The sequence below is a fragment of the Tyto alba genome, unplaced genomic scaffold, assembly GCF_018691265.1.
Source record: "Tyto alba isolate M040663 unplaced genomic scaffold, T.alba_DEE_v4.0 Super-Scaffold_29, whole genome shotgun sequence".
Classification (NCBI taxonomy): Eukaryota; Metazoa; Chordata; class Aves; order Strigiformes; family Tytonidae; genus Tyto; species Tyto alba.
Window position 1 is genome coordinate 14,585,925 of NW_024881303.1, and position 27,454 is coordinate 14,613,378.

Here is a 27,454-nt window from a genome sequence, read left to right on the forward strand (position 1 = left end):
TCACTGCTGGCGGGGCGGTGTCAGAAGCTCTGTATGATGTTACATTTTTGAAAGCTGTATTTTGTAACTAGTGATTTAAGTTTCATTGGTATTGAGTAATGTAATAAAAATGACTATTTGTTAAGTGAGAACAAAAGAGTTTTTACCCATCCCTAGCTGAATTTTCAGGAGTTAATACTCCAATTTTAGGACAAAGAAGCCTTGCTTTCACTCCCTGTTAACGGGCTATAGTAAAATCATTTTGATGTTTTATGTATTCCTGTTGCTTTTTTTTTTATTATTATTATTTTATTTCTGTTTCTATTGCATTGCTAATAAATACAAAAATAGACTGCAGCAGGTTCATATCAGAAGTATTTCAGTTCATAGCTCTCAACACTATAGAATTGTATTGTATTATGATTTTGTAGCTAACAATACTTTTGTGTCAGGAGCATCTGTCCTAGTCACCATGTCAGTATGAAACAAAGAAACCTGAGTTACAGTATCCTCTTAAAATCCACTAAAATAGGAGACACTGATTATATCAATCTTTTCCCTGTCCTCTCTACATGTAGGAAGATATCGCTACAATATATATTGTATTGTTGCGACTATGTTGCAATAAACAATGTTGCGAGAATGTGGCGAGAAACAATGTTGCTATTATGTTGTGAGAAACAATGTTGTGAGAATGTTGCTAAAAATAATGTTGCCAGAAAAGCCCAAGAATGTTGGGAGACCAGTCCAGTACAAGCACGTTTCCCAGGCTGGTAGGGAAGGGTCATCCTTGGCTCTGGGTCATCTCTGTGGCTCTGTCACTTGGCAGCCTCAGGCTGTTCTCGCCATCCAGTGATAGCCTGGACACCCTGCCCCTCATATCCAGCTCCCTGGTGCCTCCAGCGGGCTTGTTCAGGGACTGAGATGGTGGCACTTGGGAGGGGAAGGGCACTGGGGTTTGGCAAAGCCTGCTGTGAAGAGCTGGTAGTGGCACTGGGTGTAGGGGACCCATCTTTGCAGAGTTTACAGGGGGGGAAGGCTCGGTCCTCTGCAGAGGCTGGCAGGTTCTCCTTTCAGGTCGGTGCAATACGTGTCTGCTGAACAGGTCGTGAAAGCTTGGATGGCCACTGCGCACACTGAACATATTTTGTAACTAGAGCAATCTTCATCGGGAAAGGCATCTACCACCATCAGCAATGTGCTGGTCATGCTAAATTTTATCAGTGGGTATAATTATAGCATCTATTTTACCGTGACTAACTTTTGAAGAGCCCCTCGAGCTCTTTAGCAATCATGTGATAGATCACGTTTACTGCAGCATGATCAAAGAGAGCTGAGCTCACTTTTGTAGCTCACTGTGTTTCCATTTAAGACATAAGAGTCCATTTCACCATTTACAGTCTTACTTAATGCCGCAGTCAGTCTCTGCTTGAGCCTGGAAGGTTTTAGATTGCATGTTTGTTCAAGTTTTGCCTTTCCTCTGTGAGTCAGAGATTTTATCCATTAAAAAACTGAAGCACTGCAGCACTTGGTGCCTGGCCCCAGACTACAATCCAAAACACAAGGTACCATGTGTGTTCTTCTCCCAGAATCATCTACCGCTCATCCAAAACAGAAGCAAAGGGCACCTCTTCCAGCTGCTCATCTCCAGTGCTGGGAGGCAGGTGATCTGAAGGCTGGCATCGGAGCACAGGCCTCTTTTCACTGGTGCTGTGCTCCGCCTCCATGTTGGAGGATGAAGTGCTTCATCGGGAGCCTGGGGCTGGCACTAGGCAGCTGCGATGCCCAGCACCACCAGCACCAGCACCAGCACCACCAGCACCACCAGCACCAGCACCAGCACCACCAGCACCAGCACCACCAGCACCACCAGCACCAGCACCAGCACAACCAGCACCAGCACCAGCACCACCAGCACCAGCACCACCAGCACCACCAGCACCAGCACCAGCACAACCAGCACCAGCACCAGCACCACCAGCACCAGCACAACCAGCACCACCAGCAGCAGCACCAGCAGCAGCGGCATCAGCACCACCAGCACCAGCACCAGCACCACCAGCACCAGCACAACCAGCACCAGCACCAACAGCAGCACAACCAGCACCAGCACCAGCAGCAGCACAACCAGCACCAGCACCACCAGCAGCACAACCAGCACCAGCACCAGCAGCAGCAGCACCAGCAGCAGCGGTGGCCACAACAGGCTACACATCACCAGAGCCCCAGGGAAGGGAGAACCAGCGCCTGGGTTTTAGGCACTTGCAGGATGAGATCAGCATTTAGCAGAGAGGGGCACTGGGGTTAAGTTTTGGACTTAGCTGCCTAAAGTCTGCTGAAATCCAGATTTAGACAGATTGTTTTCTTTTGTTTTGTTTGCCCTTTCTCTTCAGTGAGCAGCAGCAGAGATTGTTTGAGTTTTTTAAGAGAATGTCATGTGGTGAATAAATTGTCTTCGTTCTTCAGAAGCGGCTTTCCCTCACGGCTAGACTATCTCCAGGTATTAGAGTGGGGTTCACTGTCAGGGTCCTATCATAAGCTCATATAAGGATTTCCTCTCCTACTGTGGTGTAGGAAGGGAAGAAGTACCTTGCTGTGCAGTCTCCTTTGTGAAAACACTTCCACCACTGGAATAATCATTCATTCTAAATAGCAGGACTCCAGCATTTCAACTACAGCAGGGGTCTTCATGAATGTCACTACAAAGCACACTTCATTCGTGTGGGAAAGATGAAGCATAAGGGGAAGATCACCATTATGCCAGCACAGTCTGAGTGCATTAAAAATACAATATAACAAATGTGGGCTGAAACTATCAAAGGTATGCATGTTTTACAACCCAAATGAAAATACGTTGCAATATGTCTGTATACATCATGTTGTTTTGAATGACATACATTATGGTTGTGGAATTTTCCCTATAATTAAAAAGAATATTCTTAATCATACTGCCAAGAAAAAAAAAAAAAATATTGCTTTGCAGATTAATTTGTAAATACAAAGAGAAGGCTTTGAAGATGAAAGGAATAATGCTTTGCACATCTATGACTCTTCCCATTCAAAGATGGGAGGTTGCTCAGCAAACAGTGGTGCTTTCAGACTTGCACCACCTTTTTGAACTAATTGTTGTCTATATTTTACTTATTTGGAAAATGAGAGGGAAAGCATGACACAGCCAAAGACACATCAGGACGTCAGTGGCAGAATCAAATCAGAATGACTACCAGTTGAGCACACTAACCATTAGACTACCCTGCCTGCAAACCCTGGAGGTACTACTTGTACAGTTTATTATAAAGTGCTCTCAAGAATAGTGCCCACAGTAGAAGTACCCTTATTTTTGTAGAGTCCTCTAAGAAACTGCAAACAATGCACATCAATGTATGTAATGGCCAACTGCAGACTTGTTACATCCACAGATATAGCATTATGATATTAAGCTGATGAGAAGCAAAGTACACTACAGATACACAGGAATGCAACTCCTTTTCCACATTCTGTGCAATCTGTGCTGATGGGAACAACATTTCTGATATATTAATACTCTGAGAGATTGATGTGAAGAGGTGCAATGATGGACGGCATCATAGGAAGAAATGATCCATCCACTCTGCAGAATTACTCCTTAAAACTTTCCAGTTCCAGCTCAGCTCTGCAACCCTATGGTTAGTGGCATTGGCCCTCAGTAGAGGCTGAAAGCTTACACTGGCAGAGGTCTTTGATATATGTGTGTTCAGGGGCACGAATCCTACTCCTGTGAGAGTGGCTTCTCCAGTTTCAGGTACAATAGCTTTGGCACAGTTTCACCATTTCACTAGCCAGGGCACAGGAGGCTCGTCCCTACAGGTCTGTGTCACTCCCTACAGGGAATTCCCTCCTGGTAGCAGGACCTTTTCTGTACCCACTGAAACCTCAGGGAACCCCGGGCATATAGGTATTGAGAAATACTTTCAGCAAGTATGAAAAATAAATGCTTTATGTGGCTAACACCACATTGACACTCCTCCTGCACATGGTGAGATAGCTGATTTTGTATGAATTTTTATGTTATGATTATAGAAATGTTGTTGTGACAATAAATATTCCAGAGGTCTTCTTAATGCACATATTTAAGTCAAATTTTGTTGCAATTCCACATCTGGTTTATACAAAGTCACAACAATACAAATCTATGCCTTCTGAAATAAATTACAGAAGAATAAGACTAGAGCAAACTATAATGTATTTATTTTTTAAGTGGTACTTAAGTAACAGGATAGCAAATTGATCATTTAAAGTGCACGCTAAAATAATGGCATTTTTTAACAACGTGGTACTAAAATAGTCATTCTGTTCAATTTTTAGAATGATCATTTTAATTTGACTGTAACAACTTAGAAGAATGTATAAAACCCGGAAGCAGAGAACAAGATATATGTCCAAATGATATGTCAGCTACACTGTGAGAGAGAAGTGTCTCTCCTCTGGAAACAAATACCCACAGCGCCTGTGAACAGAGGAAGGTTTCTCAGCACTATTTCTTATGTTTCCCAGTCAGTAAGATGATGGTTTAAACTTGTGCCTTATAAAAACTGATATTCATAATTTCCCACCTTGCCATGTCAGTGGCAATTGGATCCAACACAATTAAGGGCATCTGATGGGAACCAATGCATACTAGGAAAATATACTGTCAGCAATGTAAATAATAAAATACACATAAAAATGTATGTGTAAGATGAAGCACTACATCCATTCAATACATTAATGTTAGAAGGGGCTAGCCAATCTCATTTATGTCATTTTCTACATTTGTAATAAGAGCTAAAATTGGTAATGTATGTTACTGGAAATTTGCCCAGATATGAAAAAATGAACTATGGTAAGTGTCTTCTGAGAGGCAGTTGGAAAAAATACTGCATTTTTTTTCAGTGATTTCATATGTTATGCTTGCTTTTAGTTAGAGTTTTGTTGGGAAAGATAATATGCGCTACTAAACAAGTCATACAAAGTAGTTGGGGAGAGTTCACCTGTAATCTTAACTCCTGTCATCACATATGCCTGTTTACTGCCTCAACTAACCTAGCTTCATGTTTTACTTATCCATCTCCTGTATCTTTCATCAAATACAATATTAATTTTATCAAAAGAGGTAGGGGAAGAAAGAAGACAATATTCCATTTGTACGGTGTGGGTCATTTCTGCAAGGGACAATAGAAACTCCACTGGTTCAAACTCATTGAACCTTCATGAGCTTTTCCTAAGTGGGTAGTGGAGTGGGAGGGTGGAAGGCAGGATGACCTAGAAAGGATAGGCAGGAAATTCAGCCCACTACACTCACAGATTCCTCTGGTATCTGCCAGACCTCAAGACCACCTACATTGATACCTTCATCCCTCCACCATTTTTGCTGCCTCAGCCAATTTCTGCTTTCCCAATACAAGATCCCAAGACAGAATCTGGGGATGGAAGAAAACAGTTAAATCATCAGCTAACCTAAACTTGGCTGGTTCAAGAAAAAAGCAATAGGGAACAATCCTTTCCTACAGTTTTCAACATTACTTTACACTAATTTCCAGAATGGACTCTAGCCTTTATTTTTGTGGGTAACTATAGTTTTAATTTGAATCAAACTTTATTATTTACTTTGGAACAGAATTTGGCTTGGAAGAAACTTTTTTGTTCTAGCCTGTGCAATCACCCAAGACCCACAGTGTCATCAAAGCCATTTGGTGTTACACGTGGTTTTCAAAGTAATTCCTTTCTACAGATTCATAGCAAGTATATCCAGAAATTTAGATAAATTCCAATTTTCATCTCCTTTTGACATATAAAACTTAAGAAATAAAATGTGGTTGAACCAAAGAAGCCTTCACTGAATTGCCCAGGAACATGAATAGACATCAGGGTTTAAATTGCAGGATCAGGTCCATACAATAATAAAATATTTGGATTTTGAGGAAAGAATGCTGGGTGTTCTTAAAACCTTTTCCAGCCAGTTCAAGGTGTGGGATTACTAATCCTCATCAGGGGAAGCCATGCATGGCATTCTTCTCTTTGGTGGTGGCATTCAAGAAAGTCCTGGACAGAGGAAAAAATAATAGGGGCAATAATAACAGTCTCTGAATGAAGCCTTGAGGAATAGCCCAGGCCCTGCCACCTGGCTGCCAGCCATCCAAGCATGAAGAACAATCGTGCATTTGTTTCAGATACCAAGTCACCTAATTTTAAAAACGCTTCCTGGTGCAGCCCTTTAATTCTTAAGTATTTCACCACCTGATGTTTCTCTCTCAAGCTTTCAAAGAAGAAAGAGAAAACCAGAGCTACAGATAAGGGCAAGGAGGAAAACTAAAAGGATTTTGTCATTAGCACAGTCATAATTCAAGAAAAAAAAGGGCAAGAAGATAAGTTCTTTTCAACTTTTCAATGCCAGATAACCCCTACTTGTCCCACTACTTTCCAACAGAATAAATGCTGGAATAAAGACTAGAATGACTCTCAAAAGATAAATATGTATTGTGTGCCATAAATTATACAAGCAGATGCAGCCATGAACGAAAGAATTAAGAATATAAACTCCCTGTGTTGTACACTGGCTGATGAAGGGCTGGAGGTTGCCAGGGGACACTGCGTGACCACCATGCAGTCCAAGATAGGATCTTGCTCTAAACATCAGCCTGCAGCCCTGTCATGCAGGGGCTTGCTGCCTTTTCCTTCACATTCTTCCTCTTAAGCAGCAATTTTACATATCAGTAGCTGTTTAATGAATGTTTTGGCCATAACCAGCTTGTGGTATATTTTACAGATGTCTGAGAAATCTTGCAATGATGAATTTTCCATCTTTTCCTCAAACCACCCCTTCAGACCAATATTCCCACATGAAGGTGAATGAGTCCTCCTAGACTAAGGGATGGGTAGAATAGTCCAAGGGCCAAGTCTTCATCTGATGTAACCTTGCAGAGCACTACCAACTTCAGCTGAAGTCTTGACTTCATTACTTTTTACTTGTTAGAAAAAGTGTTATTAAGCTTTATGATGCTATATGCAGAAATAATTACGAATAACTTAGCTAGAGTTAGTCTTCATTCAACTGAATAGTGGTTTTTCAAAGTCAAAACTCTGGATCCAGATTTTTCAAATTTACACATCTATAATATCTCCCCATTCCTTCATGACATCTTTTATTTCAAGACATCAGCAGCTATTTTCTTATTCAGCAATCATTTCAGCACGGAAAAAAAAAGCTTAGCAATATTGATGCAACTTAGGGTCATATGACCAATTAAGAAAAAAATGCATTTCAAAGAAGGTGATGTTCATTTCGTATCAGTAAGATGTTTTAAAGAAAACCTGTACAAGGCTATGTAAAAGGACATTTTGCCAACTTCACTCTTTTAAATGTTATTTGGCGACTATCCAAGAATAAGAAGTAAATAATACTTTATGCTGGAAAAGAATACATGTGACTCATGATTTTCAGCTGTTGTACATGTGAACTTGTGGAAAATGATGCAATTAGAGACCAGAAGCAGAGCAAAATGTCTGTTTACATTCAGCTCTACCAAGCAGATCAGAACTGCTGGAGGACTGCAGGAAAAACGTCCTTTCTCTCTTGCTCATGTTGTCCATGGGCTATGTCCTGCTTGGAGTTACATGGTATTCAAACAATACAATTAGGGGAGAGTCTTGATATAATTGAGCATTTTGTACTTTTTCCATTCATCTGATGAAGAGTGAGTATTTGCTCTGTCATTCATTCACCATTTCCTTCCATGTGAAATTAGGAAATACGGCACACGAAGACTGAAACCCAGGGGTTTTCCATCCCTGCCTGTTTTCCCTTGGATCTCAGAAATTCAAGTTATCTGAGTGTAGAGGAAGGAGAGGAAATGTAGTAATGAAGTCCCTGGCCTCAGCACAAGCCCCTTTCTGACCTGACCAAAAGAAAGTGTATGGAAAGGGATTGAACTCAGAAGAACTATAGATGAACGGCAAAAGTACGTTGAGGTAAAATTGGAAAGACAAAAGCACAAAATAAGGTACAAGCAGGGACAGTGCGGTAACAAGATGTCATTCCACAAATGCATATGAAGTGGGCCAGGAGAGTGCTGGTCCACTACTCAGGGGTGCAAGACAACACTTGACAGATGACATGGGGAAGGTGCAAGTGATTAATGACTTTTTTGTATCTGTCTTCATTAAAGCTGTATTTCAACAGAAATGTTAAGTCAGTGTTGTTGCTGAAAAATGTAGTTACACTCTCCCTGCTCCACTCTTTTCCCATCTCCTCTCTGCCCTCCTGCATCCTGCTGCCACAGTGATTTGTAAGGACATGCAGGGATCTGAATGGAGGAACTGATCCAGCTGAAAATTAACCTAGCAAATAGTTGATTGTTACTAGGATAAATTAGTTTTGCAGCTTGATTCATCTCATGGCTGCACTCTATTCAGATAAATTTTTTTTCAAATAAGCTAGACTTATTAACTTCATCCTATGATGCTTAAAGGGCAGACTGATCCCAGGGTGGGTTGTCACTGTCTCCGATCGACTAAATGTATACTGTGTCAGATAATCAGAAACATGAAAGCATGATGCCCGTCTTTAAAATGGAGAAAAAGGGAGGTAGGAGATTATTGATTAGTCTGGTTAAATTAAATGACTGCCCCCAAATCTAGGATTTTTTGAACAAACTATTTGTAAGTGCCTAGAAGAAAAAGGGATAGTGGGTAGCATTCAGCTTTAGTTGTAAGAACAAAGTCTGTCAAACCAGTCTAGTTCTTTCTGTGACTGTATTGTGCTGTGGAGAGGGGAAAAGCAGTTGGTGTCATATAACTCTAGTAAGGCTTTTTGCTCACTCATGGCACTCTCACAAGCAAATAAGGACACACAGGCTTGCTGACCCTGCTACACCTGTTCTAACAGGTGTAAGGTTGCTCAGGTAATTCTACCTAAAAAGTGACACAAAATGGAAGAATGTATGAAATACAAATCTGCACGATTTTGTCCTTAATCCCATTATAGTTCACATTTTCATTAGTGACTGAAAAAGGGAGCAGGAGACACGCTTAGTAAATCTGCAGGTCACAGCTTGGGAGCTCTGTGAGTATACTAGTCAATAGGCAGATTAAAATCTAAAAAAAGATCTTGACAGCTTGAAGGAACTACCTGTAAAAGCAAGATAAAGTGTACTGAGGACCAGTACAAGAGACGACATTTAGACAGGAATTACCTGCTGGAAGGTGGGTAATAACTGGTTAGGAAATAACTCGACCAAGGGTAGACCACAAACAAAACACTGAGTCAGCTTGTTATGCAAAGTGGAAAAGACAAGCATCATATTGCAATGGATAAATAATCCTGAAAATATATGGAGAAATCCTTCCACCTTATTCAGTATTGAAAACACCTTGGTTGGAGCATTAAATCCAGTTTAAACTGCATCAAGAATGATTCTCATGAAGGTTCGCCATTAGAATAAAAAAGTCTTTCTAACTGTAAGGTCAGTAAAGCACTGGGATAAGTTTCCTGGGGAACTTACGGAGTACCCATGGAACACCTCTAAGATCATTTTAGATAAATATATGTCCTGTTTGATGTGATATAGCTGGTCCTGCCTTGGGTCAGATTGACTAGATGGACTCTCAAGGTCTTCTCCAGCCTAGGTTTCCTGAGATCTACCTCGCTGGGTTACTGTGCAGCCCATTAAGCTTTCTGGGGAAGAATATCTGCAGGCTCATTTCCACAGGCATTTTTCTGTTGTTCTTCTCACATAAGGTTCACAAGTAATTGGCTGGAGTGCCTCAAATATCCTGTTTTACTCTACAAAATCTCTCTCAGTGGCTATCAAGCTGGAATAATATAAATTAGGACATGGCTCCATCTTTTTCTGTTCTTGCCCCTACTTAATCATTGACAATATATTCCTACCATCCCCAAGAGCAGCTGATGAAGAAAACAGTTTAATTAATGTCATACCAGAAAATAAAGTTGATGTAGCAAAAAATCAAGTCACTTTTCTGAGCACTCATGTGTACAGTGCTACTATTCTGGGGTCTAGTAATGGAGAATCAGCCTTTCTTCTCATGGTCACTGGTGTGTGTCAGGTCAGGTCAACATGAAGCAATCACAGTCCACTGGTGCTCTTTATAAAAGGAGCTAATGCCCCTTTCCCTCTTACAAGAAGGTACAAAGCAGAGTCAAAACTCGGCAAAAAATCACTATCACAGTTGCAACAGTGAAATGCCAAAAGCCTCAGAAGGCATTAGGACTGAGGTGTCCTCACTGTCCACTTCCAAAACAGTATGTGGGATGTCTGGTATTTCATTTTTCTACTCTGTTTCGTTTTTTGGATCCACTCCTATAATGCTCATATAGACAAGCTGATGAAATAAAAAGGCTATTCACACTGAATGCAATATTTGCTTTCAGTTAAAAGTGTCTAATTGCTGTTTAGCAGGCAAACATGTACACGGAAAGGAGAGCTCTCTCTGGGTTTGATGCTCCTGAGCATCTGTAATCAGCACGTCTGAAAATATTTTAAAGTGAGCTTAGCCTGTATTTGTCTTCATATCATGAAGTACTACTAGGGACACCATTGAATGTTTGCGTCCCTTCATATTATTCCCTTGTATGAGACAGAAGGCATTTATGCCTCTCTTTTCTCTGCATTCCCAGGCACCTACGTATACTCCTGTACACAATGATCTTAAAGGTCTTTCCCAACTTAAATGATTCTATGATTCTATTTAAAGGTATTCTGTACAAACTGGCCTCTCTTTCCCTCATAAAAGAGTGATGATCTAATATGATTTATTTCCTAGCAGCACAGTCTCCAGGACTGTCACTGAAAATTATCATTAACCTTGAAGGCTAGACAATCTATTTTCTGGACTTGCCCTTCACAGTGCTAACAAAAGTAGTTTCTACAAGAGAAATCTGACTTTTACATTACCTAAGATACACATTTAAATTAATAAAATATATTAATCTTTTATATATTCCAGAACCTAAACCACAAAGTTTAAAATGATATCTTCACACTTATGAAAACCAAGTTTGCCATTCTACTTAGGTGTAAGAGTGTGACATCTGAGAAAGCTGTGACATTTGGATCTGTGTCCAACAGAGGGAGGTGTTCAGAAACAAAGATTTGGTCCAAACTCTCTCTAAGTTTAAGGAATGCAGCAGAAGAGGGAGGGGCCCACACAAATGCATATGAGCAACACATATTTGACTATTGCAACTCAATTCATTTAGCTGCTGTGTAAGAATTCAGGTGTGGAATTGCTGCCTACTTACAGAGTCAGACTTACTTGGAAGATTTAGGATCAGACCAACAGGGATGATTATTTAGTGGGAGGACTTTTAGATCAGACAGGTGATAATATCACCTTTGTGCTGGAAAGGAACTATGATTCTCTTAAAAATAAAAAGCACTATTTAGTTCATAACTCCTGGTTGATGTAAGGCAAACTCAAGCACAGGTCCAGTCTGGTAGGCAATTTGTGTTCAGTAAAAACCTGAAGTTATTCCACTGTGCCTTCCTTTCAGGCAGTCACTATGGCAATGGGAAAATATTGTGAGGTATAGGAATGATGGGAATATGACTCAGAGAGTACAGAAAAAGGAACTTTCAAAAACATAACTCCCAGTAGGCACAGAGCACACTTTTCAAAAATATTCACAAATCAAGGATGATAATCTGATACTGCTTTGCACCAGTGTGTTTACTGAGGAACGCGGTTAATAAATAACGAGCTGTAGTGCTGCATATTTTCAGCCCCTCTATTATCAGGGGCAAACAGGAGCTGGCAGAAAAGGAAATGGCAGCTCTCACTCTGCTCCTTCCAGCCCTGCACCTTCCTCCACGGGACCACTGTGTGGCCGGAACTACATTTATCAGTAAAGGGACATGTTTGGACAGACTCCATCAAGTCAGTGTGTGACTTCCGTGGCCTTTCCAAGTTGGAAGACTTCTCTCACTTGTGAAACCACAGAGGCTGTGGGAGCCCCTGTCTGAAGTCTCCCGTCTCACAGACCTTGGTCCAACCAAACTGGGATTTGGGCCAAATATGAAGGAAGTAGCCCAAGGCAAGAGTCACCCTGCAGGGAGACATCCCTACAGAACATCACATGAACAAGAACTGTCAGGACAAGCCAGACCTGTGCTCTGGCTGGCCCAGTACCAGATGGGGTCCAGCTTGCCACACAACAGGCATTTATAAAATAGCTTGTCCTCAGGAGAATTTTCTCTCCAGTTTTGCTCTTTAGTTATTTAGTCCCAAGAAGTATGAAGATGGATATATATATATAAATGCATATATACATATATGTTTTTTCCTTCTTTAAAATAAAATTCTACCTCATGCAGTTAATGATGATTACATGACCTGTATTAGTGCTAGTCATTCTCCAAGTCCTTTATGTTTTTGTCCTCAGTATCACACTGATATACACAACAGATCAGTTATGCATTGTGCAAAAGCCTTTCTTTTAATCAGATTTATGTTCTGCCTTTTACTTTGTTTAATGTCTCTTTATCCTTGAACCCTGAGGAGTGCCACATTAACTACTCTCTCTATAGCATTCAATTTTTTCTTACATCTTTCTTAAGCTTCCCCTTCAATTCACTCAAATCCTTCAATTGTTTCTGCCCTGAAGGAGGTGAGAGCTTCCTTCCTTGTAGGTTTCTGGGACCTGTGGAGTTTGGGGGGCTGTTCCCAAGCTTCCCCTGATGACCTGCAAGCCACTGCTTCTTCATGAGAAATTCAGTGAGCTGAAGCAGTCCACTGCGCCCTTTGATCCTGTTCCCCTGAGTTTTACTGTGGGAGGAACAAGGGAGCCCTGAGGCATCAACATGATTATACTGTATTCTTTTACCTTAAAAATTCTGGCCACCAGTATTGTTGCTCAGCAACATGAAACTGTGTAGCACTGCTAGCTTCATTAAACTTTTTCCTTGCCAACTCAAATAAATAATTGACGATGATTTCAGTGTATATTTAGCATGTCTATTGGACTTCCAGTAAGAAGGTAAAATAGTTCTATATATCTAGAATTAAAAAGAAATGACTAATACTGGCTGTAAAAGAAAATGCACAGCTGAAAAATACTTGCACTTACATAGCAATTTGTAAATTGCTCAAAGGTGCTGTATCAAATAAATGTCAAAACCCTGTAATTATTTCTTTACTGAATATGATGCACTTTCCTTTTTTGCAAAGATCATTAAATCTTATTTTATAGTTTCCTACTAGGAAAAACTATAACAACTGATCCTTTAACTTCCTTATTTTATATGTATTTGCTAATATAGGCAATTGAACACATTAAATACGCATAAATAGAGAAGAACAGATTTCAACATATATATATATTTTCTGGTTGAGTAATACTGCCTGAGGTTATTAAAAGAGAATGAGCTGTAAAACTCAAGTGTACTTTTCATCATCTAACTGATGGATTACTTGTTATTCAGCCCTAGCATGGGTTCCAGTTAAAATAAATTGCTGCAGTCCTTATCATCAGATTCTTTTCTAGTATGTGCCTGAAGTCCCAGTTTTATCTAATTGGTGTCATTATCAGAACATTTTTCTGCAAATATAGAAGCCTCTTGATAAATGCAATTGCTATTTTAATCTATGAGAGGTGCGTTTAGATGCATATCTGTGAGCAGAATGGAGAGAATCCGAGCTAGGGAGCCCTGGAGATCTCTGATCTAAATGACTGCCAAAATAAACATGAGTGGAGATAGAGGGATTAATTCTGTAATACTTATTTAAGCAAAATTCCTGTTATCTTCAGTGATGTGCTCACTGGGGAACAGCTGTAGAAACTGGTCTACATGAAGCAGAAATGAGAAAGGCCAGATTCTATCTCTAGGTGTGCACATGTGGCTTCTGTAAAATCTGAAGTGTGACACCCTGGGCCTGGCATAATCAGCACCTAAATTCCAGTCAAACCCTATAGTACCAAGACTTTATTCAATATAAATACCAAGCACATCCATACCCTCATAAGGAAACATTTCTATTCAGCTTAACTAAAGAGCAAGAAAACATGTGCAAACTGAAACTAACATTCAGGAATAAAATATGCATTTTATTAAAAAGTGTATCCCATTCTAACCAGCCCTAGGAATGTTTGGACCATTTGGCCTCACTGAACTCAGAGTTATTGCCCCCGTTTTCCAGCAGGGACAGAAAACCAACATGCAAATTTAAGTTGTTTTCCACAGACCACACAGCAACTGATTAGTATCATGGGGACAAACTAATCTTGGGTGTAAATCCATAAAGATTAATGGAGCTCTAACAGGGATTAATTTGGCCCATCATCTCTAAGGATAGCAAAACCAATTAGGTGATGTCATTAATCTTCTGGTTAGTACAGGACTGTTTCTTAAGCAATACTGAAATAAAGGCAATAGAACAAGAATGACCAAAGAATCCACTAAAACAGATGAATTGGCCATTCCCTAGCAGAAGATTTGCATCAGGAGCCTTAAAATAGTGACAGCAGCCCTGACGTGCCCTCAGGCTCCCATCCCAGCTGAGATGCTCTACAGCAATTATTTATTTGAGGATTGGAGTCAGCCCAGATTTCAGTCACTGATTACGTTTACATCTTTTCTTAGGACAAGACTTCCAGGAAATGGATTTGGAGCCAAATATATTTATTACAGGCCTGGGATCTTAAAATCTTTGAAAAATATGAAGGGGTTAATGCCCTATGGAAAGTAGCACTTCTTCTACTTCTGGCCTGACAAAATGTGAACAATCCCATTAGAATTAAGTCTATAAGAAGGAAATATTGCAAAATCTGTATAACTGATATGTTCTGAGATTTGGAAAAAAATATTTCCTATTCTTTGGTTAAAACAATATAAAATTTTCCATCTTAAATACTGAAGATGTTCCCGATGCTTACAAATTAGTCAAAACTGGCCCACAGCAGAGAATGATCTGTCTTTGGTTTGCCTCAGAAATTTTATTTTAAAGAGAAGCTACATTAGACAGAAAGATTTTTGTTAAAGGGTAATGATGAGCTATAGCAAATGCATACAAAGCAGAGATGAACAGAACAACAAAAACCTATGGCTTCCAGACCATGGTTGATGGAATTTATGGAAAAATAACATCTGTTAAGAGATAGTGAATTTGTGCTCAAAAGTTGTGTGCATTACCTAATAGGTCTGGTAAAAATGTTCCACTGGGATTTTGAAAGCAAAACTTGGCAACAGTGAGATCATTAAAACCCTACTGCATAGAAGCCCTCATTCAAAATGTAATAATATGTAGCAGGTTTTTCACTGTTATTAGGAAAAAAAAATATATTCTAGCTGAAATAGGGATCTTCCCATCAATAGTTCTGCCTGGTTAAGAGTTCCATGGCTGAGATTTCATAATTGGTGAATTACTTAAAACTCCTTTCATGGAGATGTCCTTGGATAAATTTAAAACCTCTTCCCTCATTTTATGTAATGTAGGAGTTCAAATGAGGTGATGTGCTCAGGTTGATCGTATGGCTCCATTCAGGAGGGAGGACGTCATGTTGCTCCCGTGTACTGTGGTAGAGAAGCCAGGCTTTGCAGGGAAGGACTTTGCAGCTTCCTTCCCACCCCAGCTGACTGAGCATGTTTTAGGAATGTAATGACACACTGCTGCATCCATCTGTGAACAAAGAACGCTAGAAAGAGACATAGAGTAAGCACCTAACCAGAATATGAAAAAACCCCGAATTTTGGCAGGGTGATTTGAGTAAAGAAGATGGAGTGGGTTGGAAATATTTCTGAGTTGGTGACAACAGTATGTCAGCAAAAACACACTTAGGAGTCAGTACTTCTAAATACCAATGCTCGTAAGCCCAGAAATTGTGATGTGGAAGAGTTCATCAGTCCAAAGTCACAAATAAATGTACCAGGGAGTGTTCCTACATGGTATCATCTATGTTTCAGAAGGACAATGAAAACAACAGGAAATTGACTTAAGAAAAAACTGTCAAATTAGGCCCATAATATGTAAAAGATAAAAGAATGTCCATTTTAATATCTTCCGTTGACAGATGGATCTACAGAAATATTCTGAGAAATGCTCCAACACAAGCCTATGTTTCCAGAAGCCATTTCAGACTGTAAAATAAAAATATTTCTGTCTCACCATTTGTTTCTGACAACTGTATTTGGTGATTATTAGAGGAAGAAATGATAAAAATACACTTTTTTTTTCATAAGTAGCTATTATATTGAACATTATAATTTGTAGAAAAAAATAAAATTCTGAATATAGACAGATGTATTCCATTAGGCTAGCTAGATTAATACTAGTTTTGCTTTTAAAAAATAGACCAGCTTTATCATTAGTGATTAGGGCAAATGGGTAGTGACCATGTCACCCTTCATCCAGCCTTTTTAATGCGCAAATATACCTGCAGTACAGTGCTGTAATTGCAAGGCTATGTAAAAGTAGACAATAAATGTAAAACTGTGCAAAAGCTATGCAAAACAAGTCCCGTAAATGTAAACCAGTTCATGCTTTCAGCTCTGTTATGGTCAAAGAAGGATCTGGGTACAGGTGTCTTATCTCATATTCTGAACCTAATGTTTGTTGTAGAAACAATATAGCAACCAATACAGCATCACAGATATTAGCACCATGCAAATAAACTTGTACTGAAAATTGCATTTAATGTGCAGGGGTACAAAACCAATACTTCAGTGCTGTAGTGAATGCCATGGTAAAAATATCTGACATTCATATCTGAGTTGCTTCATGAAAAATAGCTCCCCACAAACAATATTAGACTGTCCAGTTCATATATCTTTGTTGCCCTACTTAAAACACGTGTGTCAGAAATAATTTATGAAGGGAGATATATGCATATTCATAGTAATTACTGCTTCACAATTCCAATTGCAGTAAAGCTGAATGATCTTGGAGAATAATAGTAGGAAAAGTAGTGATGGCAACCGCTTCTAGGTGCTGTGGGGCACAGTGAAACCCAGACTTTGTCCTATAAACACTGCTAGCTGGTTGCTGATCATCTGATTGGTACAGCAACTGCTGATTTTGTTAGCAATTAGCTCTGTTTCTGATTTAAGAATAGAGTAACAAGCATCCTGAAATGCATGTATTTATAGAAAAGCCTTTTATGTTCTAGTCTGGATATATTTGATGCTGTTCAGAGGTTTACTGTTTTTTTCTTTTTTTCCAAACTGCAAACACAACAATGGAAATGTATACATTGGCTCGAATACACATTTAGTGCTATATATGATTTGTAGACACAAATTAAAAGGTTGATTTACATCACCGGAGATATGTCATCTTGAAATCAGAGTAAAATCTTCATGGTCATTTTCACATACCCATTTTATTTCTTATTTACAGCAAATTAGCAGCAAATTAGCTCCTCACCATCTCCTTGCTAGGAAGCCAGAGCTTCAACTGTGGTGACAGCCTGCCCTCTTCAGAGGTACAAATTCAACCACTTGCTACCATCCTACAGTGCTCAGTGTCACCCCGAGGGATGTAAAAAAATAATTTCTACTGGAAAGCACCCCTTACGATGTTTTGGAAGATGATACCAGTCCCAAGCAGATGGTACAGGTCTGCTCCTGCCACCTCCCTAGGGAAGGTACCACCTCGAGCCCCATTTTGGAGGGAATGCAGATACAGTGCAGCATGTCCAAGGGGACTAAAAGGGCTGTTCTCACAGAAAGCAGAATGCAGGTTCCCCAGTAAGTCAAGCTGGACACAATCGCCTTGCTTTGAGCACACAGTTGTCGAGGGGGTAGATATGAAGGCAAGACAGAGCAAGGCCTGATGTACATCCCACAAAGTCAGTGTCCTGAGAGCAGGAGCAGCTGGTTAATCTGATTAAAGGAGATGGAAAAACATCTTGAAGATGACATGGCCATGGAGAGAAGATCAGTGTGTAGGAGAAGCCAGAGAAGTGCCCGGATGCACATGTGGCTCAGTGTCAATACTAGAACATGTGCAGGAGGCAGCCCTGCATGACTGTCCCCTGCACAGCTTCGTGATACCCACCAGAAGCCACCATCCCCACCTCCCCCAGGTGCCTGGCATGCTGAAGGTTCCCTTCCCTCACATGCTGGGCAATGTGAACAACAGTCTTAGTAGTAGTATCATTTATCCACATCTAGCTATCTTATCTATTTATTTTGAACAAAGAAGAACCCATGAGGATGGATTCCTCATTCAATCTATTCTAGACTACAGGCAATACATGACCTAGAATTTTCTCAAAGATTTTTCTTAGAAAGGAAAAATATCTGCTCTTCCACAAACCCTGACATTTGACCTCCCAGCTGGATAGTTTCACATAGCTTCAGAGATTTGACTGTACTTCTGTCTTTCAACAGTTCCTGGATGTCTGATGAAGCCCTATGCTTGGCTTGTGCCAGGATGAAGTGCCTCGTCTCCTTAACAGATCTCCTCCCTCTTCAGTGTGCATGAGCCTATTCCACAAGACCAAGTGTAACATTTTTGTAAAGCTCTCTATGGACAAAGCAGTCAGATCCGAAATCCTCTTTCTACCTGGGCTGTCTCAGCTGCTCACAGTTAATGAGTCAAGTGCTATATAATGCAGCGATGTAGGTAGTTAAGGCCTGGCAGCCAGAAGATATCGCGCTGTACGGAAAGATAAGGCCCCTTTTTTTGATAGCCCGATAGCCAATAGTAATGTAGCAGTGGTGTAAGCAGACGGAAGTGACGGTGCAAACCCAAGCTATATAAGGCCTGTATATTCCTCAATAAAACGCCATTTGCCATCCACCACATTGGTGCCTGTGAGCTGATGGCCCGAGCGGCCTGGGGTTGTCGCCGTGCCGTTCCTGAACCAGGTCGCCTGCGCCTCCGAAAGGCAACACAGCGATGGGGCTGTCAGCAGGGGTTTTGAACCCGTCCTTGTTGTTCAGAGCCCGGGTTTGATTACATGCATAATTCAGATGATGCTGTTTGCTGCTGTGATGCCAATTGCTGGACTCAGGCAGCTTTGTGGGATTGAGTGCTGGGGAGGGAAGGACTGCTGAGGGCGTTGGAGCGTACAGCTAACTGCTGATGGCACCTCCCAGGTTTACACCTGCAGACCACAAAGTTACCACCACGTTCAAACAGCAGTCCCTGTACCCTGATACAGGAGAACTGGAATTTCTGGGGTTGGGTAGAAATGCAACACATTCATCTCTTTTAAATCTGGTTATGGTTTTGGGGTATGTTGCCAAGCAGTACAATGCAAGGAGAAAGACAATACTGCTATTTAATCTACATAGATTAATCTGTGCATGACCTCCAATCCTGTATTTTTTTTGCTAGATCTCAGGATGGGTATTACTCTTTTCAGCTAATGAGTAACATAAAAAGATCTACAAGTCCACTACTTAGGAAAATGAAGTACATTTAAAATCAGGTATTTTGATTGTTTATCTTGTTTTTTTCCTTACTGGCTGAAAGTACAGTTATGTATAATCTCAAGATAGTAAACAACAAATCCTTTCTTATTAAAATAACTTAAACTATTAGTGTCATTATAGTTTGCTTTAGATTTATAGTCCTTTCTTTACTGTCACATGTTAACTTTCCGGGCTGTGTTGAAGGGAAACAAAGCTATTTTCTGTTCTAAACTCACACTAAAACACTCACCATAAACAGGTAATACTTGAAAAGAAGAAAGTCTATGAGGTCTTCAGAGCTCAGCACTGAGACAGAATGATTTTTCTTGCTGTAGTATCTTATTTAAAACCAGACAATACAGGAAAGAAATGCTATCTTCCAGTATCATATCCAGACCACAGAAAACATCATTGCAGTAACCATGTCTATTTACTACTTAACACTGAGCCACCATCACACTTAAGGAAAATTAATTACTTTGTAAATGGAGATAAAATCCCAGCTATTACAAAATACAAGGTAATCCTCATGTCAATGGCAATGTGGAATTAAGTAATGGAAGAAATGAGTGACCTGCACAGAACTCTGGTGCTCCACTGTGGTCTGCCTGGGCTGGTTCCTCGGGGATGGACTTCATGTTCCTCAGCAATGCCCTTGGAGCAGCTGGCAGGTTATGTCCGGGACTCAAAGGGCTCTGCATGAGAGGCAGCTGGGTGCCTTATCTTCTTTTTATTTATGTGAAGGTTACAATGGCAGCAGACAGCAGTGCATAGACACTAAATTAATTAAGCTGGTTTTAAGCCCCAGCATTAAGGTGATGTCATAAGAACCTGCTTAGGATGGCAAGGTCACTGGAAAGGGAGAGTACTTGTCCTGCAATAAAAGAATTTGTAGTCTGGAGGGTTTCTGTTGGATTCCTTGTGTGGACTTGTCAAACCACTTGTTTTTCAAACCTGGCACCACCTGGAAAAGTACTTTTTCTATCCATTGAAATATCCAACAGCATCTCTGATTTAAACAGAAGAGCTGATATACCTGGCTCAACTGTGAGCAACACATACTATATACTCAGAAATTAATAAATTAAATACATTTGGAAACACATAGAACTGGGAAAATATTTTGATGCAACATAACATAGTTCATATATTTTATACCAGACTGAGTTTGTGTTTGCATATGAGTATGATCAGGTAGACACATCGAGTGACCAGAAATCTGCTCAGCTTACCACTTTGATTGACATGGCATTGCATTGTCATTTTGCACTGATAGTTTGATTACATCGTATAACTGAGACTGAGGGGTTTTTTCTCTATTTCCTAAGTAGCTAGTTTTGTAAAAATCAAGAACAGCAACAATTAGTTTTGATTTTCTTCATAACCTTATAAAAACAAAATTTAGGGAGGCTCTAACTGAAGGAATATAACAGATGCTGATGCATTGCAAGTTCTTAATGATGCTATTGCTTCATTGTGAAATATTTCTACTAGGAAATTTTGAGCATTGAAACTGTAGCCATAATCCTCTCAAACACAAGCCTTTCTACAGCTTGTACAGAATAAGTGCAAACCTGTGTCTTCAGCATTAATGGAATCAGCTGGAGTGAGTAATGCTTTGTGTATCCTGAGGCTGTGATCCTGTAAACATGGTAAAAAGATGGCAGTGTTGGTTTTCCTAAGCAGTCAGTCCCACTCGAGGTTAAGTCAGAGCATTTGAGATGGATGGGCAGCTCTGAGAAAGGAGCTTTTGTTTCTTGTCTCCAGTCTCTAACAGTCACAGTGAAAACATCTCTACCATCTACCTATTAGCTGTTTGTGTGTATCACTGGGGCTGTTTGTGTGAGAAACACTGATGAATATAAGCAAAAGTCACACAAGGAGACTTAAATCAGGCTCTTTTTTTTTGTACCAAGCTTAAAATGACCACACTGACGACCCACCACTGCCTCCCATAAGGAAAAGCTAGAGGCAGCTAGAGACACAGATGGGGTTCAATTTGTCTCTGAGAGCTTTACAGTAACAGCAATATATCCATGCCTGCAGTATTCATACAAACAACTGAAGAGAAACAATTCTATTCACCACATGGCAGTCTCCTACCCTTTTTTTTTTTTCCTGATAGCTGTTACTTGTAATTGCAGCAAGAATAATATCCTGAGGGCTTTATGCTGATCTGCTGGATTTGAACATCAGCCTGTCAATTTACAGCCTCTATAACCCTCACCACCAGATGAGTACACACTGTTTCTGCTAATAAAATCTTAAGAAACAAGCTTAGACCTGTGTAGATTTTACCACCAAATTCATGCAAGGAACTCACTGTAAAATCATGCAAAACTGGAAGGCAGATGAAATAGCTCTGTTCCACTCTGGATTCCACAGGGCACATTTTGTCCCGATTTGTGTGTGACCCAGCACGGGCTCTGAGGCTGGGCAGCACATGCCGGGGAGTGGATGCTCTCTCTTAAGTGTTCCTTCTTGTAGCACCTCAGCGTTTCCAAGTGCATGGAGGTTATGTACTAGCTACGCTTCAATGGTGCAGAAAAGCACTTTCCATTCAAAGTGGTTAGTCGTCAAAGTAATAGAGAAAATTGTTAAGTGCTGTCAATGGACACATACTTGCTTTTTTATAGATGCATTAATGGAATGCCCTGCCACAAATCATGAGGGGTTTGCAGCCCGTTACTTCCAAATGGTGTATATAATGATAAAAACAAATATTGTGCTACTCACTGGTTTCCATTATTGTGCTAAATGATTGGATTAAATCATGATCCCCAGAGTTGAAGTCAAAGGATTTTGCCCAGAGCAGCGATTAGGCTATCAGAAGACACAATCTCTCTGAGCTGATGGGATGCATGGGAGCAGGGAGCTGGCAGCACAAAGGGTCCCTGAGCACCCTCATTCTGCCCACCACGTGAGGACATATGTTACAAGAATGAACTACTTCTGCATGGACACACACACATACATACACATATATATGTCACATATACACACACACTCACACACACACACACACACATATATATGTCTGGGGGCCCTGCTGCACAACCAAGCCAAGGGCACTCTGTGGCCTGCCAAGCCATACAAGGAAGCCCAGCATTGCTCGATATGGATTTTTAGTGGCTCCTATGCAATGCTTCACAGTTTTCTCAAGGTAAAAAACAAAAGAAACATAGGCACTGCTGCTAAAAATAACCAGTTAAGCCCTCGATGATTCATTTGTTGGAGGGGAGTACCCATAAGTGTCTATCTAAACAGTCTGTTTTCTGGCTCAGTATCTCCCACGCCAGCTTGTGAACACCTCTCCAGTCTTACTCAGTCTGTTTTCCTATGGGATATATCTTTTTTAGCTAAATATATTAGTGCAGTCTATTTATCTCCCTCCATGGCAGCAAGACCCAAGCACGACTTCCTCCCGTGCTAGGAATTTCATAAATAAACCACTGTCTATTATTTCCCTGGGAGCATATAGCATTACAAAAAAAAAAAACAAAATAACAACAACAAAAAAACAACAAACAAAACTATGGAATCATCCCTTCCTCAGGTTAGATATGTTGGAACAATGACAGAAACAGAAATATGCTGTTAAACTTCTGTGGCAGAATTCTTTACATTGCTCTGATTTACGCAAGTAATAAATAATTGCACTGAATGACTTCTCAAGGTACAGATAAAGAAGGCTTCATATGAGAATGAAAGCTTAATGACATTTAACTCCCATTGCCCCAAACATACATATTTAGGGTGATGACCAGGATTTAAATCACAATCCTGTAAATTCCTGTGGATTCAGAGAAAATTAAATTGGGCCCTTTGGTGACATCATTGTAGTGCAAGTGGCTATTTATGAATGTATAGCTGAGCTTATTGATAGGCATTTTGAACGTGAAATGGTCTCTGTTTGGAGCTGTTGGATTTTTTATTACCTGTTACAGTATTGCTATATTTCTGGAACTATCCTATGTTTTTTGTAAAAAAGCTCTACCCATCACTCACAACCCCTAGGAAGAATGAGAGAACAAGGTGCTTCTTCAGTTGCAGTATGGGCTTCTTTATGTCTGCTCTAATGCAAAGGGCAGGTAAATCAGAGGTGTTTTAGCTGAGCGAGCAGGGCAATGAGTGTGTATCGATGATACTGATGTAAGTCCCAAACACAGAGGAGCCAAAACCTGCTTTTCCTTCAAAGCATCCTTTCAGCTGCTCGTGGCTGAGGCAGGCCTTTCTCAGGATTGAAACCATCACCCGCTACTCGGTGAGCCCATAAACACTGACTCCAGAGGGAAAGAATCTGGGATGTTGTGATTAATGGTTCTTTCTTTCTTTCTTTCTTTCTTTCTTTCTTTCTTTCTTTCTTTCTTTCTTTCTTTCTTTCTTTCTTTCTTTCTTTCTTTCTTTCTTTCTTTCTTTCTTTCTTTCTTTCTTTCTTTCTTTCTTTCTTTCTTTCTTTCTTTCTTTCTTTCTTCTTTCTTTCTTTCTTTCTTTCTTTCTTTCTTTCTTTCTTTCTTTCTTTCTTTCTTTCTTTCTTTCTTTCTTTCTTTCTTTCTTTCTTTCTTTCTTTCTTTCTTTCTTTCTTTCTTTCTTTCTTCTTTCTTTCTTTCTTTCTTTCTTTCTTTCTTTCTTTCTTTCTTTCTTTCTTTCTTTCTTTCTTTCTTTCTTTCTTTCTTCTTTCTTTCTTTCTTTCTTTCTTTCTTTCTTTCTTTCTTTCTTTCTTTCTTTCTTTCTTTCTTTCTTTCTTTCTTTCTTTCTTTCTTTCTTTCTTTCTTTCTTTCTTTCTTTCTTTCTTTCTTTCTTTCTTTCTTTCTTTCTTTCTTTCTTTCTTTCTTTCTTTCTTTCTTTCTTTCTTTCTTTCTTTCTTTCTTTCTTTCTTTCTTTCTTTCTTTCTTTCTTTCTTTCTTTCTTTCTTTCTTTCTTTCTTTCTTTCTTTCTTTCTTTCTTTCTTTCTTTCTTTCTTTCTTTCTTTCTTTCTTTCTTTCTTTCTTTCTTTCTTTCTTTCTTTCTTTCTTTCTTTCTTTCTTTCTTTCTTTCTTTCTTTCTTTCTTTCTTTCTTTCTTTCTTTCTTTCTTTCTTTCTTTCTTTCTTTCTTTCTTTCTTTCTTTCTTTCTTTCTTTCTTTCTTTCTTTCTTTCTTTCTTTCTTTCTTTCTTTCTTTCTTTCTTTCTTTCTTTCTTTCTTTCTTTCTTTCTTTCTTTCTTTCTTTCTTTCTTTCTTTCTTTCTTTCTTTCTTTCTTTCTTTCTTTCTTTCTTTCTTTCTTTCTTTCTTTCTTTCTTTCTTTCTTTCTTTCTTTCTTTCTTTCTTTCTTTCTTTCTTTCTTTCTTTCTTTCTTTCTTTCTTTCTTTCTTTCTTTCTTTCTTTCTTTCTTTCTTTCTTTCTTTCTTTCTTTCTTTCTTTCTTTCTTTCTTTCTTTCTTTCTTTCTTTCTTTCTTTCTTTCTTTCTTTCTTTCTTTCTTTCTTTCTTTCTTTCTTCTTTCTTTCTTTCTTTCTTTCTTTCTTTCTTTCTTTCTTTCTTTCTTTCTTTCTTTCTTTCTTTCTTTCTTTCTTTCTTTCTTTCTTTCTTTCTTTCTTTCTTTCTTTCTTTCTTTCTTTCTTTCTTTCTTTCTTTCTTTCTTTCTTTCTTTCTTTCTTTCTTTCTTTCTTTCTTTCTTTCTTTCTTTCTTTCTTTCTTTCTTTCTTTCTTTCTTTCTTTCTTTCTTTCTTTCTTTCTTTCTTTCTTTCTTTCTTTCTTTCTTTCTTTCTTTCTTTCTTTCTTTCTTTCTTTCTTTCTTTCTTTCTTTCTTTCTTTCTTTCTTTCTTTCTTTCTTTCTTTCTTTCTTTCTTTCTTTCTTTCTTTCTTTCTTTCTTTCTTTCTTTCTTTCTTTCTTTCTTTCTTTCTTTCTTTCTTTCTTTCTTTCTTTCTTTCTTTCTTTCTTTCTTTCTTTCTTTCTTTCTTTCTTTCTTTCTTTCTTTCTTTCTTTCTTTCTTTCTTTCTTTCTTTCTTTCTTTCTTTCTTTCTTTCTTTCTTTCTTTCTTTCTTTCTTTCTTTCTTTCTTTCTTTCTTTCTTTCTTTCTTTCTTTCTTTCTTTCTTTCTTTCTTTCTTTCTTTCTTTCTTTCTTTCTTTCTTTCTTTCTTTCTTTCTTTCTTTCTTTCTTTCTTTCTTTCTTTCTTTCTTTCTTTCTTTCTTTCTTCTTTCTTCTTTCTTTCTTTCTTTCTTTCTTTCTTTCTTTCTTTCTTTCTTTCTTTCTATACTTTCTTTCTATACTTTCTTTATTTTCTTTTCTATACTTTCTTTATTTTCTTTTCTATACTTTCTTTATTTTTTTTTTCTTCTAATGCGATGTCATGCGGCCCCCCCCCTGCCACCCATGGAGATCTACGGTGGAGCAGACATTGATTTATGGCCTTTGGCTTCCGGCGGCATGATCAAGGTTCTGTGCCCAAAGAAGGCCAGGGTCTTGTGGGAAAAGGTAGCCCAGCTGCTGTAATTCAGATCTGGGAGGATTGCAGCATGCGGGGGAGTCCCACGCCGGAGCAGCTCGGGAAGGGCTGCAGCCGTGGGAGGGAATCCAGTCGGAGAAAGTTAGTGACTCATAACGGAGCAGTGTGGGGAATGCTGCAGCCCATGGGAGGAACTCATGTTGGAGAAAGTTTGTGGAGGACTGTCTCCTGTGAGAGGGGGACCACGATGGAGCAGGGGGAAGAAGTTCCAGAAGCTCCCCACACTGAAGATGGAGAAGTGGCAGCACTGACTGCACCCCCCATTCCCTGCCCCTGTGCCACTGGGGGAGGAGGTAGAGATTTCGGGAGCAGAGCTGAGCCCGGGAAGAAGGGAGGGGTGGGGGGAAGGTGTTCTCAAGATGTGGCAATGCTTCTCACTGTCCTACTCTGTTACGTGTTGTTAGTGTCTGTAATGTTCTTTTTTCCTTCCCCTAACGAGTCTGCCTTTTGCTCGTGACCATAAAGGGGGATTTTTTTCCCCATCCCAGTCCTATCTCAAACCCCAAACCTGGCTCTCTGTCCCTTCTTATTTCCGGAAGAGAAGGGAGAAAGAGTGGCTGCGTGGTGGTTGGCTGCCGACCAGGCTCAAACGACTACACTCAAGACCTCCATGTGGAATGTTTGGTGACAAGCCCATCTCTCTAAAAATGGGCCTCTGTCCTTATCCAGGGAAACCTCCCTTTCATTTCACATATTTTATATCTGAGTAAGGGCTCAAAAAACCCAAAACAAAACCAAAATAAGGATTGGATTCAATGATTAATAATACTATTCACTACTAGTATTTCTACAGTAGCATTTGCATGCTGAAAACTTCATTACAAATGAAAATACATCCCTCCTTCACGTATCTTATGAGTTCATTTATATGTAACGTAGCATGTCAGAAGATGGCAAACAAAAGACCTGGAAGGAAGAGGATTTATTCTAAATAAGCCAATAGTTACAAGTGATTCTGAGTCATATTGGAATTAAGTGTCTTAGTGCCACTAATGCCACTGGCACTGCTGCTAGCCTTGACACTAGTGAGGTGCTTAATCTAAGAGGTTCTTTTGATTTCTCAGAGGCTCCTAATGGTTCATTTTCTACTCCTTTTCTTTTTTTTTTTTTTTTTTTTTTTTTTATTTCTCCTTCTTTAGGATTTGCCAGACAGAAAGGCTGATGTGTGAAAGGATCTAATCTAGGCTATGCTTAGGTTTTGAGATGGAAGAACAAAAGAGGAGCAGGACAGAAAAAATACCTCGCAGTTCAGCTGATCCACTAATATTTGCTAATTGCAATAAGTATGATACAGCACAGAAGTGTCTAATGAGCTTATATGAAGCGTTTTAATGGAATGCTGTCAGGTTAAACACTGTGTTTAAAAATATAAATGTCCTTAATAGTTCCAGATTAAAACAGAATGAAGTCTGAATACCCAATTATTTTTTCTTCCTTTGTGCCAGGGTCTAACTGTATTTCACACAACTCAGCCACCAAAACCAGATGCAGCTTTATTCTGCTGCTTTCAGGCTGGAGTGCACCTACATCACATGAGGGAGGACAGCACATGGATGCCCCAGGCACCACTGGAAATGCAGCTGCAGAGATGCAATGGGGC

The 27,454-nt window shown here is 39.6% G+C and overlaps 1 protein-coding gene across 8 annotated transcripts in view; it reads right to left on the reverse strand.

Annotated features, from left to right (window-relative positions):
- EML1 (EMAP like 1) overlaps positions 1–27,454 on the reverse strand; it is a 132,365-nt gene that overhangs the window by 89,861 nt on the left and 15,050 nt on the right. For 4 of the 8 annotated variants that reach the window (XM_032981699.2, XM_032981697.2, XM_032981698.2 and 1 more), the window contains exon 1: positions 19,945–20,128. The exons of 1 other annotated variant lie outside the window; for it this stretch is intronic. In XM_032981699.2, coding sequence (XP_032837590.1) covers positions 19,945–20,071 — 127 coding nt within the window. In that variant the 5' untranslated portion in view covers positions 20,072–20,128. Of the gene's footprint in view, positions 1–19,944; positions 20,130–27,454 lie in introns of those variants that run through there. 3 more of the 8 variants (XM_032981693.2, XM_032981692.2, XM_032981691.2) reach the window with 1 other exon arrangement.